Raw genomic sequence first — 15,529 nt, 5'->3', positions numbered from 1 at the left:
TGACCTCACTCCCGAGATGCTCTTTCTCCGGGGTGGTGGATGACCTCACTCCCATGCTGCCTAGTGAGTTGAGGCGCGACCATGGGGAAAGAAACAGGTCAGCGTGAAAGACGGAGAAAGTTATTCACTGGCCTTCAGGATTGATATCACTGCTGTTTAGTGGGTTTGTGGATGGGGTGGGGGAATCGTCGCCTCTGATGGAAGTGAATCGGAGAGCCTTCGGCTGTGGGCCGCGGTTGCTATGGGAACCAGACTGGTCCAGAGTGGAAAACAGCAAATGGTCAGGCAGTGACCGTTTAGATGTGGTTTCAATTCTGTCCCCCGTTTTATCCTCGAAATGAGCTTTATTCGCCAGTCTATGAGGATGCAGCACTGTACAATTCAGATGTGGCTGAAAGATGAGTAATACAAACCACATTTGTTAAATAGATTTTCTGTCACTCCAGAACGCCTCACTCCATTCGCATGCACAGGACATTGACATTCTGTGTAAGAAACTGGAACAGGGTTTAGCCATAGCTCTTGAGTCTCTTCTACCATTTAAATTAGTTTGTGGCTAATTGTCAACCTTAATTTCCCTTTTTCTGCCTGATTTTCAGTGACCATCGTTCTTAGTCTTCGTTGAGTGAACCTTTACAACCGTTTTGGGGTGGATTTGACAGATTTATAACTGAGTGAAAACACTTCTGCTCTTTTAAATCCAAAAGCTAAGGGAAGCATCTTCTGAGTATCTACTCTGTCAAACCTTTGGAATCATGTATATTTCAATCTTGTGAATGCACGTTCTGCTTCCACCAGAGAATTCTCTTGTCATAAAAGTTAATTTACTCAGTCTTACTTACACCTCCTCTTAGGTTAACTGTGCCCTTCCCTGAGTAACCAGAATTGTACTCAACAAGTCATTTCTAATTAAGCCAAAATAGTGGTCCTCCTAATTGCTAGTTCTTAATTATGTTATAAATATATTTTGATTCATATAGCCTGAAGGGTTTTACACTGGGTCCAGGTCCTCAGTCTAGTATTGTGACTTAGACTCTGACTGTGGCCATTTCCCCATTAATATTTTATGTTGACTGCACTAGACTTCCGGTGCATCTCTCAGTTTTTAGCCCTGGAGCTTGGACTATGCCAGACTACACTTCACTGTGGACTGTGGAGTACCAGTGAGGCAGGCCAAAAAGTACATGTAGTCAAGTTGATAACCAACCTTCCAGCACCAGTTTATGTGTGTCTTGCTGTGCATCCGTGGAAATATGCCACAGAGCATAGTATCCGGTCTGACAGAGTTGTTTGAGATGAACCTCTACAAAAACTCCTGCAACCCTTTTCAAATCATTCTTTGCAAATGTACAAAAGATGACAAGCTCTACACATCCCAGTTATAATCAGGGAGTGTTTCTGGCACTCTGGGTGTGCATGAAGGAGCTATTGGAGAGGATTGCATTCATTACAATTCAAGTCACATCTTGGTTATTCTTTGTCACTTCTGGGAATAAGGTGTTTTGAGGAACCGTCCGACCGAATCCACCATCTCTTTTTTCCGTTGGAGTTTAGGGATTTGCATACAGACACCGTGCTTTTTATATGCAAACTTATCTGTCAGGAACAGGTGGTATTGTGTGTTCCTGCTGAACACGACATTCCTTGGAACTTAGCCAGATCCATCCTTCAGAAATTAGAACCAGTGTACATACAAGCAGGTTAATAAAATGCGAGGCTGGATGAACACAGCAGGCCGAGCAGCATCTCAGGAGCACAAAAGCTGACGTTTCGGGCCTAGACCCTTCATCAGAGAGGTGCTCCTGAGATGCTGCTCGGCCTGCTGTGTTCATCCAGCCTCGCATTTTATTATCTTGGAATCTCCAGCATCTGCAGTTCCCATTATCTCTCTCTACATACAAGCAGGTAGTGTTTGCGTACCGAGGAACTATGCAGAATTTGATGCAGCCGCATGCAAAGGTAGTGATCAGGTGTTTTCGTGTATTTTCCCTCCGATATCATCTAAAACTTTGAACAGCATATCCCTACAAATATGGACCATTTTTAATTTCCAGATAAAAGGAAGGCTAGCTTGTGTGATTGCCATAGAGCTATGGGGGAAACGGTCAAACAAGCATCATGTACAGTAACACTGAGTGTATGTTGTATTCTGACCAGGTTCTCACACAGAATTGAGAGGAATCAATGCTCAAAGAAGGTTTTCACAATCCTCCAGCTGTTTGAGTTCCAGAGATAGATCTAGATGTTTTCTGAGGTCTCAACCAAGGAAGCATTCGATCTCCAGTGTGCTCAGGACATCACACAGGTTGGCACCTTTTACTGCCACTGTGGTGTCCAGTTTTCTATCACTTTTGCTACATCATCCAGCCTCATTGATGATGCAGTTGCAGTTACTACCTAAACAACATGGTCTGGACATCACCAGCTGCAGTAGGAGCTACTAGCAGTAGACCAGTCACTTGTTTACTCGAGCCAGGAATTGAAACCTGAGTGATTGGAGCAAAGCGATTTCGTCCAGTAATTTTGCAACAAGGTCACTAAGCACTGCCTCCTTCAGTATTATTGAAGTGTCTTCTAGCAACAGAATATCCACCCCTAAAGAACAACAATCATTGTCTCTTGACCAGATCATTGGCCAGTGGTACCATTATCCTGACCACCTGAAAGAACAGCAGATTAATGGTGGGGAGGTACCCTAAGATCAAAATACATTGTATAGTTTTTTTTCTCCATAATATACACCTTTGAACTTTGAACATTTGTTTTTGAAAGGTTAGTTCGAAGTCCCATCTAAAATGTCATTTAGGTTGGTTCTGCCCTTTGGGTCTGTTCTTGCATAATGTTACCTGCAAGATCCCTTCCAGCCTGTACACCACTTAGAATATTTGTAAGTGAGACAATGTTAGAGTTTATTGTGAAGAATGTAATAGCAGAGCATTTAGAAATATATACTATAACCAGGCAGAGTCAACGTGGCTTTATGAAGGAAAAATCATGCCTGATAAATTTATTTGTATTAGTTGAGGATGTAACAACCAGGATAGATAAAGGGAAACCAATAGATGTTATATATTTGGATTTCCAAATGGCATCAAATAAGGTACCACACATAAGGCTACTTAATAATATGAGCTCATGGTATTAGGGTCCTCATGCATGAATCAAGTAAAGCTAGCATCCAAGGATTGTTGGCCTTTATTTCGAAGTAAATTGAGTGTAAAAATATATATTTCTTGTTAAAACTACAGAATGCACCAGGCAAACTGCACCTGGAATAATGTGATTAGTTAGTTCCTCTTATTAAAGGAAAGATATACCAGCATTAAAGGCACTCAGAGAAGGAGAGGTTGAGTAATTTAGGCTGTTCTCATCCGAGTTCAGAAGATTGAGAGGAAACTTTACTGAAACATATATGATTCTGAAGGTGCTTCACAGGACAGATACTGAGAAGTTGTTTTCCCTTGTGGAAGAGCCTAGACCACAGGGTACAAAATCATAGTAAGAGGTTGCCCGTTTAATGCGGAGATCAGCAGGAACGGTTTTCTTTCAGAAGATAGTGAATCTGTGGAATTCTTCGTTGCAGAGGGCTGTCAAAGCTAAGTTAAATAGATGCTACGTTGAGATAAATAGGTTTATAAACTATAAGGGAGTCAGTGCTTATGGGGAAAGTCAAGGAAGTGGAGTTGAGGATTATCAAATCTGTCGTGATCTCATTGAATGGTAGAATGGACTGATGGACCAAATTGCTTAAATGTCCTATGTTTTATGGTCTGATTTCCTTGATAACAATACCGTGGTTGCCCCTACGCAACACAGACTGCAACATGAAACCTTTATTCCTTCAATGGCAAAATTGAATGAGGTATTGGATGACTTCTTTGGTATCCATTTTCAGTGCCATCTTGATCTATCAGACAGTTGATGTTGATGCAGCTTCCAGTCCCATCTGTGTATTTGGCATGTCATTGGCTGTCATGGCGCAGTTCCTTTACACTGGGAAGGAAAGCATGAAGAAACTTTGAGCATCCATTGACATTTTGAAAGCGTCATTTCAAGTTATGCACAGTGGACAAGGTTGTCCGCAGCTTGGGAACCTTACCACTTGAACTGATCCCTCTGCGCATAGAAGATGGGGTTAGCAGACATAACCTCTTTCAGTTGTTTCATCAATACTCTGACAGTGTTCTGTACGCCCTCACTCAGCGCTCGCCATGATAATGCATTTGACTCCTCGACTGCTATTGACATTAGACCAAAGCTACAAAACTGAGAAAAGTCAAGACTTTTCACTCAAACTTTACCAGTACAATACTTGCACTTAGCCAAAAGACCAAGAAGCATTCCCAGTAGGGAACTACTTTGCAGCTTCCAAGGTCTATGACAGACTCTGAAAAGTACGGTTGAAGTCAAGATCTGATAGTTTACATGTGCTGAAGTATTAATTTCACTGCTAGCTGATGCTAATTCATTGACCATACTTTCAAAGAGAAGCTGATGTATAGGCAAAATACATTTTCATCAAAATATTGACACAAAAAGTAATGACAAAATGCAAATTAATTGTGTTAAAAAGTACTTACAAATTTGATGTCCTACGGCTATCTGCCTTGCTATTGCTCCAGTAGGTAGCCAAACATGAAAGGATCAACAGCAGTAGACTCCATCAGTAGCGTGTCAAGGTGAATTGTTCCGTAGTGCCTCTCAAGATTTTTCCAAATTGAGTATCCCTGAGGTGCAAGCTGCCGTTCCCTGTAATTTAATTTTAAAATTAATTTTCATCATTGGGGTCATCGGGCTGATAAGTGGCAGATGGTGTTTAATTTGGGTAAATGTGTGATATTGCATTTTGGTAAAACAAACAAGAACAGGACTTAGACAACTAGTGGTAAGGCCCTGGCCAGAGTTGTTGAACAGAGAGATTTAGGAGTTCATGTACATAATTCTTTGAAGTTTATGTTGCATGTAGACAGAGTGGTTGAGAAGGCATTTAGCATGCTCGCCTTCATTGCTCAGACCTTTTGAGTATAGGAGTTGGCATGTTATTTTGAGATTATATAAGATGTTGGTGCAGCCTCTTCTGGAGTAACATGTGCAATTCTGGTTGCCATGTTATAGGAATGATACTATTAAAATGGAGAGGGTTCAGAAAAGCTTTATCAGGATATTACCAAGAATGGAGAGTTCCAAATAAAGGGAGAGGCTGGAACTTTTTTCACTAGATCATAGGTGGTTGAGTGGTGATCTTATAGAGGTTTATGAAATCATGACGGGCATAGATAAAGTGAATAGCTAGCGTCTTTTCCCTAGGTTTGGGGAGTTCAAAACCAGGGACATATTTTTAAGGTGGAAGGAGAAAGTTTTAAAAAGGATATGAGGGGCAACATTTTTACACAGAGAGTGGTTCATGTGTGGAATTAACTGCCAGAGAAAGTGGTGGTTGCAGGTACAGTTAAAACATTTAAAAAATATTTGGATAAGTACAAGAATAGGGAAGGTTTGGAGGGACATGGGCCAAATGAAGGCAAATGGGACTAGTTTAGTTTGGGAACATGGTTGGACAGAAGGTCTGTTCCCATGCTGTCTTATGCACATTTGCCTATGTATCATGGATTCTACCCAAGCTGGCTTAAAATAAATAATAGAGCACATCAGCTGAAACATTTCCACCATTTTATGGAATTTAGTACCTGCAACAGTAATTACTGATGTTTTATTTTCTTGATAAACCTATTCAAATGGTGTTAACTGTTTTTCTCTCTTTTTAACATCATCATGTGTAGTATATCATCAGATACTCATTCAAAAGCAAGCCAAGATTATAAATAAATAGACTTGATACGTCAATGCAGTACAGAGTGGAGCAATGCCAGAAACAGATGACATGGCCATTCATTTCATTGCTATTGGAGGGTCATGCCGCACATAAAATGAATACTATATTTGCCCACAGAACAAGAAGCAGTGCCTTCAATTTAATTCAATATGTTGCAAACTCATACATTTCTTAGAAACACTAAATAGTTCTTTCATTTTAATAGCCAGAAAAGGACTAATTTTAAGGCTACAGTCAATCGATGCACCCAGACCATCACTGGTGTTTTTATATATATTGTACCCTCCATCATTGAACAGCAATTAGACTCTTCAAGTTCTCTGTCTGTGCAAAAAAAGCCAAATGATACTGAAAAAAATGTGACTCTGGAAAATGTTGCTATGTATCATTGTATGTGACGTTATATTCCACCGTCAATGGGAATCAAACATACTCTGCGCTTTATTACAGTGGCCAATATTTTATGCTATCATTGTTGCTGTCAGTTCATAAAGGAAAATCCAATAATTATGTAGCATTGTTTATTGCCATTCTAACAGAAGTAGTAAATAACAGTCAGCAACATGGTACAATAATTGTAAATGAGATGTAGACTCCCAATCCATTGACTTTTATTTCCCATCTTTTACGTCAACTCAATCCGATGAATCATTTTTGTCTTAACATTAGCTGCCACTTGTTTCTCCGTTCTATACTGCTGAATGGCATACAGAGGTATACAAATTACTTCCTTGGTTCTTTCAAGAAAATTCCCCCACTGGGTGCATTTTTTTCTTTTCAAAGAATCTCAAATTTTCGAAATTGTGAAGTGTGGCTGCCAACAGAAACGAACAGTTTTTGAACTTCATTCACTCTTCCACCAGTTTGCTGCACCAACAGCCTTGTATAATTGTACTGAAACTGCAACTTTTCATCTGTTTGTAGCTATTTATTCATAGCGTCATCACAATTGAACCTCATGCTGTTCCTGTCAATATGAATCTTCATCATACATGCGGAAGAGCAATTTGAAGGGGGAGCCCTGTTTTGAATGGTAGAGAAGTGTCTCAACCAAATCAATTCTTACATTAATTTCCATTGGTGATAGATTGAAAACAACTATGACTATGGTAATCTAAAATGATGGAATTATTTCACTTTGAGATATGGCTTTTCCTATACCTAAATTGTTATGTATGGTGTCCTCCCATGTTCCGTACTCAACCCCTCGCTCCTAACTAGCCACGTTCTATTATTCATTATCCCAAATTGGTGAATTAGTTTTCACACATCTGATTTAATTCTGCTCTACCTTGTTGCCTTGTCCATTGACACAAATATTATACCAAGACTTGGGATGTTAAGTTCTACTCTGGAACCTATCAACTTCAATTGATCCCTTCTGTTCCTGTCTGTCCTCCCAATAACACTGTCTTCTATGTCTTCATCACTTTGACTTCAACAACATCTTTCTACCTTTTTACCTTGTGCTACATTTCAATAATCTTGCAACTCATCCAATAATTGTAGCATTTTATGTCTTCACCCAACTGAGTACCACGTGTCACAATTCATAATCTTATTTTTAAATTTCCGTATCCAAACTTAGTGACTTTCTCCTCCTTTATTCCCCTATATGTGCTTTCCACCTCTTTCTGCACTAGATGGTCTTCACTTAGTTCACTTTATCATCACTCATTACTGCTCTGTCCAGGAATTTCCTCCCCTCTGGAATTTTTGACCTAATCTCTTCCAAGATCTCAACATTCTCCCTCCCATAAACTTTCTCAAAGTTCTCCTTTGTAAATTTGTCCCTTTGTTCAATTTCTGCTTCAATTTGCTGTACTTGTTGTACATTATATCCATTTCCTCCTTACTATAAAGTGTTCTGAGATATTTGCCAGCATTGAAAGTTGTTAGTTAAAGGGAAAGGAATGCTTACATTTTAATGAAAAATAGGATTCTTTTAATAAAGTTGTATGATTGATATCTTTCACTTTCATGGGCAAACATTATTTATTTACAAAAAATGAACAATTAGTACTATTTTACCAATTAATCAATATTGTATTCAAGCACCGTTCAAGCCATGACTTTATATACTATTGAGTAGTTATTTTCTTGCAGTGATACACTGACTGCGATTAAAGCTTTTTTTTCTGTTTTAGCATTCTCCTGCAGATGCTAATTTGTTAGACTAGAGTGGCACACCAGAAATCAAGCTTCATTATTTCCAGTGTTGTCACAAGTTAAAACATTTTTCAAAATGTGCAAAACCCTCCAACTTACCTGTCTTTCTGGTCCACATTGACAGAAAGCCAGAGACCAAGTTTCTGTTCTTAACAAGAATTACTGCTTATGACAACTAAATAGATTCAACCTTCAAGTAAACATTGTAAAGGTTGATATGTAACTCTAGCAGTTAGAACTCTAACCTCCCTGTAAAACTCCCCCCAACACACATATGCAGGCAAACACACAAAATTAGTGTTATGGATAGAGGAAAAGACTGGAAAGGTAGTTCAGTGATCCCTATCCACAGGATTCACTGAGGTGATCATTTGGGTTTGTCAGAACTTGCTGCTGATCAATCTTGGAAAGGTGTTTTCACATGCTTACAAGAGGCATAGGGCTACAGGTTCACATTTATAAAATTTCTGATTTACTGCTTAAAGGCTTACAGCAAATGATAAGGGGAAACAAATTAGTTTACTTCAGGCTAGAGGTTTTTTTTACCACAGACAAAGGGATCGCGTCTTCTGTTTCAGAGGTTAAATGGTTACTGATCAAACATACCAGCTGTTCAGCTAGTCAGAAACCAATCATCTACTTGTTGGCAGGCAAAAGCCTTTGTGATTGACAACTGACACAATTCCAAGAGATCAGTTTGCTATTTGTTGCTAGCCAAATTTCATTTGTACATATTCCCTGGTTCCAGCTTTTCTGCAACTCACGCTCTACCCCTCAACTGCTTGAACAACAACACGTAATTGGCAACCTGCATTTTAAAAGAGTGGCCACCCTTTCCACAATCTTTTTTTTTCAAAAAAACCCCTCCCATTTCAACCCACAATTAACAATATAGAAAAATTAAAAACGATAGTCTTTCCAAATTCAAGTAGGGTACAGTGTCAAAGGCAACTGTAATGTTCTCTCACTACATATAAAATGGCCTTTTCTTCATCTATAAACCTGACCACAATTAACAATATAGAAAAATTAAAAACGATAGTCTTTCCAAATTCAAGTAGGGTACAGTGTCAAAGGCAACTGTAATGTTCTCTCACTACATATAAAATGGCCTTTTCTTCATCTATAAACCTGACTCTAAACAATCAGGTAGCAGAGGTTAACAGACCATCCTGGCCCTAATTTCAACCAATGTGCATTCATTCTCCAGCTGTTACCACTGGGTAGTTATACAATTACAACGTTTGATTTATTTTCCTTCATTCTTATTGGACAGCCTCTGAGAAGATCCGAGGGAAAAAGCCTGCAAATGCTAACCTGTAGGTCTTAGTACCACATCAGCTAGTGTTCTTAGCCACTGTTTGGACAGATCTTTAATGGTCGTCAGACAGAATTAAACTTGAAATTTGTTAGAATCGGTTATAGTAATCAGGTATGTCCAATGTTATTCAGGTCAGCAAATGTTATAAATCTGTATAGGTCTGTAACGTGCACATTGTGCAGGTCAAGATGATTTACCCAGGATCTCTGAGATGTGAATTATTTGAATACGTCTTTTTTCCTTCATTGTTCCACTTTGTAGCTTGGCCTTAAACAAAATTGTTAAGTAACTTGTGATTGTCTCATAGTGCCACTTATCAAGAAGAATCTGTTGGATCTTAAAGTAGCAGAGGTTCCTTCCTGGACTATACAGAGACTATTTTCTCCAATGTCTATATTTCATGCTATCTGCAGATGTAAGTGTGATTTAAAAAGCCTAATTCTATACATTAGAACTCAGTGTCACATTGAATGTTCATTAGTCAAGTACTGCATGGATTAATATTTGAGTAAGATTTCTTTCACTGTAGCAGATGTTTTACTCATTTCTGCTGTATTCCATCATGCAGGTCATGATTCCTACTACAAACATTATATCGATGTGAAAAAGGGTGGCCTTGGTGGCATTTCAATGTTCCTGATGGGATATGTCGTGATCAGCTACATTTGGGGATTCAGCCACATTAGTAAGTAAACTTGCTCCTTTGGGCTTGAGATGTTTTTCATTTACCTATAATTCACTAAAATAAGGGAACTGCAGTTTCTTTTCTTATTCATTCATGGGGCATCTCATCACTGGCTGGGCAGCATTTATTGCCCATCTCTTGTTGCCCTTGAGAAGGTGATGGTGAGCTGTCTTCTTGAACCACTGCAGTCTGTAGATACACCCACAATACTGTCAGGGAGGGAATTCCAGGATGTTGACACAGCAACATTTAAGGAATTGCGATGTATTTCCAAGTCCAGATGGTGAGTAGCTTGGAGGGGAACTTGTGGGTGGGAGTGCTCCCATGTATCTGCCGCCCTTGTCCTTTTAGATGAAAAAATAGTGCTGTCTGAGGATCTTTGTGAATTTCTGCAGTGCACCTTCTAAAAGAACACACATTGCTGCTACTGAGCATCAGTGGGAGAATGATGGAAGGTTTGTGGATGGGGTGTCAATCAAACCATCTGCAATGTCCTGGCTGGTGTCAAGCTTCTTAAGTGTTGTCAGAGTTTCTCTCATCCAGGAAAGTGGGGAGTACTCCATTACACACCTGATTTGCACCTAGTAGTTGGGGGACAGGTTTTGGGAGTCAGGAGGTGAACTATTAGCTGCAGTGTTCCTCGCCTTGCTGTTGTAGCCATTGTGTGTATTGGGAGTTCAGTTCAGTTTCTGGTCATTGGCAACCTAAGGATGCTGATTGTGAGGGATTCAGTGATGGTGACACTATTGAATATCAAGGGGCAGTGATTAGATTGTCACTTATTGCCTGGCAAATTTTCTACTGTTCAGCCCAAACCTGGATATTGTGCATGTCTTGTTGCAGTTGGACATGGACTGTTACAGTATCTCAGAAGACCCAAACGGTGCTGAACATTGTGTAATCTTCAGCAAACATCCCCACTTCTGACCTTGTGATATATGAAGCAGTTAATGAAGCACTTAGAGACTGTTGGACCTGGAACAACGCCCTGAGGAATTTCTGCTGAGATGACTGACCTCTAAGAACCAAAACCATCTTCTTCATTCACCAAGTATTCTTCAGTTACTCATTGCCATATGGGCAACAGAAGCAATTTTTCTCTAATGCCAGATTTTGACATCATAAAACTATGGTGTATTGATATTGTATAACATTGCACACAGTCCACTGAAATCTTTTACTGTAGAAAGCACCTTAATTGTTATCTTAGTCTTACTATGGACCTGGAGTTTTAGTCAATATTCTAAGGAAAAAATTTGCTACTTGTAGATTAATTATTTCCCAGAGCTTCAGTCAGAGCGTAAGTTAGTCTCAGAATTTCGGGGATTATATTTTCTTCCCAGTATTCATTTTTGAAATCTTGTATAAATTCCTCTTTACACACACAGATTTTCTTTACAGTCTTTGTAATTTCAAACAAAATGAATAAAGTTTCTGTTTAGAATTTGTTTTATAAGATATACATACAGGGACATGGGTACTGTGGCTAGGCCAGCAGATATTGCCTGCCCTAATTGTAAACGCCCATTTACGGATGCCCAATCAAAGCTGATCTAGCCAGCAATGCCCATATCCTGTGAATGAGTTAAAAAAAACTCGGGAACAGGTTTTTTTGAATTTTAAATAGCTGATAGGCTGGCAACATAGGGCTCCAATAATGGGCAAGAAAGCCATAAGTATGTGTATCACCTTAGTTTGTGGATTTCTAACCCAGGAGCTGTATGGTTACATTGTTCCTGACCAATTAGTGTGAGAGGCTGTGATGATTACCCTTATGAATTGCTTTCAATTTCAGTATTTAAGGGGATACTCCAGGCATACAATTTGAAGGACTAGAATTAGTAAATTAAGGCACGCACATTCAATGTAGTGATGTATCTCTGGATGTATAAAACATTGATAAGGCCACATTTGGAGTACTGTGTACAATTCTGGTGACCCTGCTATGGGAAGGATGTCATTAAACTGAAAAGTGTGCAAGGATGTTACCAAGGTTGGAAGGTTTGATTTATAAGGAGAGGCTGGATAGACCGGAACTTCTTTTCCCTAGATAGTGAGGGGCTGATAATGACCTTTTAGAGGTTTATAAAATCATGAGGGGCATAGATAAGGTGAATAGCCAAGATCTTTTCCCAAAGTAGGCAAATCCGAAACTAGAGGGCATAGGTTTAAGGTAAGAAGGGAAAGATTTAAAAGTGAGCTTTTGAATCCTTTTCTGTCAGGAAATTGCAGGAATGTAGAGTTGAGGTTAAAATCAGATCAGCCATGATCTTATTGAATAGTGCTGCAGGCTCGAGGGATCAAGTGGCCTCCTCATGTTCCTTTCTCAAATGACAGTTGCAAAAGAGGACGCAACGATCATTGGTGGAGCTTTGGTGTACGTGATTATCGTACATGGTGACACAACTAAATACGGATAACTCTGGGGCATACATTAACATGATGCCAACCATGAGTGAAATATGATGATCGCTTAAAATGTTCTGACTTGGACAATTCTAATTCATATCTTTAAGTTGCTGCAGGGCATCAAATGTCCTGCAGGAAACGGTGCAGGGAAACAATAATAATTCTTCAGAGGAAGTCACTCCCTCTCTGTGCATTGTCACAGAACTCGTGCAAACAGTGCACCAGCTCAGTTATTGACACTGCTGGGAAAGCACATAGTTGGATTTTCACACACATCATCAGTGAGAAAAAGCAAATTGAAGAGAGAGACAGCAGAAGAGAAGACTGTGTCAAAGGCTTAAAGATGTTTCAGGATCTCCTCAGCTGAAATTAGATGCTGTACTTTTGAGGCCATCAATGAGCTTGGGTGATGTACAGATGAACATTCCAGTTGTACTGCGTAGGCTTGCCATCAAATTAGTGTAATATCACAGGCCATCACAATGATGTCTTCATTCATACACAGAGATCCCACCTGCTCGCAAAATCAAGCATAACAATGACCAATTGCACAGTATCAATGCCACTTGAAAAAGAATGCACAATATCCTGGCCTTGAGCATTCATCACCCCACTAATCTGTAATAAGGTGTTCTTTACCTTATTGCAAGCAGAGAAGTGTGAATGCAAAAATATAGGACTGATGGTAAAGTGAACACAGAAGTGGGAACTCAGCTCAAAATGCATCCTTCTCCTACCCTTTTCCTTGCCTTCCAAGTTAGTAACTCACACAGTGCTTTGTATCCCAGATAGGCCAATTTGTGTTTGCAAAGGCTCTGAAGCAGTCCTTAAGGGCTCAAAAACCTTCCAGATATTCATCAAGAGCATATCAGCAGTGAGTACATCTGCAGTCTAGGATTTGAGCAATGCGCCTATATCACTGCTGTAGCTACAGACATAGAACCACATAGACGTGCTCAAGAGATTTAGAATAATAACTTGAAGTTGCACAAGGTTATATACTTGGGTATATTATGTAATATTAAATTGCTGCACAGATCTGTGAAGGAGGTGCGTGGTTTGTAGTTTGTCAGAATGGAGTGGATTTTGCGTGTAGATGTCAGGTGACTGGGCTGGCAGAACCTAGATGGACTTCACATCATTTAGGTTTTTCAAGTAGTAAGAATACTGTTCTTCTTCCCTTGTTCTTCATGTACATCCAAACCTCATTGTTGCACAATTTTGTGCAGAGTGCAGCATGCCTCAACCATTCGGAAGGCCATGGTTGGTGGGTACTGAAGGTGAGTGGGAATGATCTGAAATTCTCTGCTTATGAGGGTGATGGAAGCAGATGAAAGATTTTGAAATGGAATTGGATGGGCTCTTAAGGGACATAAAATTTCCAGCGTTACAAGGATAGAGTTGGAGAATGGGGTTGATTGGATTGCTTTAGAGAGAGCTCACAGTGGAGTCAATGGGCTAAATGGTCTGCTTCTGCACTGTAATAATTCCATGACTCATCAAATCCCATCAGCATATCCTTGTTTCTTTGTCTGTCAAGTGGCTATGACCTAAAACTCACTTTCTTTGAGCCTCACTGAAGCAGAGGCATTGAATGATTTTGAAATAAAAGTGAGCTATGAATTCCTGTTGCACTTGAGCTGTTTGTTCACTAAAATGCACATTCCAAATCCTGACCGGCTATTTCAGTCGCCCTATGGCTGTCACGGGCAGATCTGGCTAAATTGATATCTTCTGTGTATCGTATGCAAATATCCTCATTAATGTTCTCTGATGGGCTTTGCACATTAATTTAAACAAGTTTCATACAGTGTACCATATTAACTCAAGCAGAGCCTGCATATTTTAACACTTATAAAATCATGGATGTGACTTTATGAGAGTTTTAATTGCTGGCATTTTCCTCAAGGGAAAGGCTCATGTTTGGATTTCTGCCTATATATGGTGCTACTTATGCATAAATGAAATGGAGCAATGATTGACACATACTATTGCTTGTAAACAAATCTTCCATTACTGGCGAGAGACTTTGTTAATACAGATGCACCATTTTATTCATCTTGAATTTTACTCCAAACTTTGGTTTACTTTTCTTCTCATTCTTAAGATTCAGTTCTAATTTTCATTCAGTTGGAACTGTACTTCTCTCTTTATAACTTCAGTTAACTATAAGAACATTCACAGCTCCAGTTGAAAAAGGGGTGATCATATGGGTTTATAGAGTTTAAGTTTAGGGCGGCACGGTGGCTCAGTGGTTAGCACTGCAGCCTCACAGCGCCAGGGACCCAGGTTCGATTCCAGCCTCGGGTAACTGCCTGTGTGGAGTTTGCACATTCTCCCTGTGTCTGCGTGGGTTTCCTCCGGGTGCTCCGGTTTCCTCCCACAGTCCAAAGATGTGCAGCCTAGGTGGATCGGCCATGCTAAATTTCCCTTAGTGTTCAGGGGTGTGTGGGTTATAGGGGGTCTGGGTGGGATGCTCCAAGGGGCGGTGTGGACTTGTTGGGCTGAAGGGCCTGTTCCACACTGTAGGGAATCTAATCTAATCTAAAGTGTGCAATGGCAGTCAATTTGGTGGAAGCACATCTAATTTGTTACCATAAAAAAAACCCTCCATGGATCTTTCTGAAGCTGATTAATATTTTAGAGGTCTGATTTTAAATAGAGCTTAGTTCTAACCTCCAAAGTATAATCCTGACAGGATGCAGCATAGCACAAAGGCAAGGGCAGTGTCATTTGAAAATTCCTAACACAATTAACTGCTTCAATATGTTGATGTGCAGATAATGTAGCTCCTTTTGGTTTTCGAGAGAGACAGGCCAGTAAACATGCCTGCAATCTCCTATTTTAGTAGAAAATTGAGGATAGATGCCTAATGATATGTTCCATTGTATTGCAGAGCAGGACCGTTGGAGAAAGTACCACTAAATGGCTATGCAAATACGTCACAGCTCAAAGTAATGATAGAAGCTGACAAACCTTTCTACTGAACCTGTTGTTATTGAATGGCTACATTGTTTAGGTTTTTTTTACACCAGAGGTTATAAGTAAGAGTCATCGTTTACCCTTTTGTTCTATTATCCTATCCTGATTTTTGTGCAAGGTCAAATTTGAA

General features: G+C 39.7%; 1 protein-coding gene across 2 annotated transcripts; it reads left to right on the top strand.

The window, feature by feature from the left end:
- Positions 1-17: 17 nt before the first annotated feature.
- atp5mf (ATP synthase membrane subunit f) lies at positions 18-15,529 on the top strand. Of its 2 annotated transcripts, none has more exons than XM_048551724.1 (4): positions 18-97; positions 9,631-9,738; positions 9,892-10,008; positions 15,314-15,529. In XM_048551724.1, exons 1-4 carry the CDS (start codon positions 82-84, stop codon positions 15,340-15,342), a joined length of 270 nt encoding a protein of 89 aa, XP_048407681.1. In that variant the 5' UTR covers positions 18-81; the 3' UTR covers positions 15,343-15,529. The 2 variants fall into 2 exon arrangements, with proteins under 2 accessions (XP_048407681.1, XP_048407679.1); XM_048551722.2 differs by lacking the exon at positions 15,314-15,529 and adding an exon at positions 10,852-11,311.

Source organism: Stegostoma tigrinum, chromosome 23, assembly GCF_030684315.1.
Source record: "Stegostoma tigrinum isolate sSteTig4 chromosome 23, sSteTig4.hap1, whole genome shotgun sequence".
In the NCBI taxonomy this organism is placed as follows: domain Eukaryota; kingdom Metazoa; phylum Chordata; class Chondrichthyes; order Orectolobiformes; family Stegostomatidae; genus Stegostoma; species Stegostoma tigrinum.
The sequence above is the reverse complement of the archived record's forward strand: the minus strand, read 5'-3'. Positions and strand labels throughout refer to the sequence as shown.

Coding starts and splice junctions, on each gene's coding strand:
- atp5mf (XM_048551722.2), top strand. Junction 9,739..9,891: donor ATTTCATGCTATCTGCAGAT/GTAAGTGTGATT, acceptor TCCATCATGCAG/GTCATGATTCCTACTACAAA. Junction 10,009..10,851: donor TTGGGGATTCAGCCACATTA/GTAAGTAAACTT, acceptor GTCTTGTTGCAG/TTGGACATGGACTGTTACAG.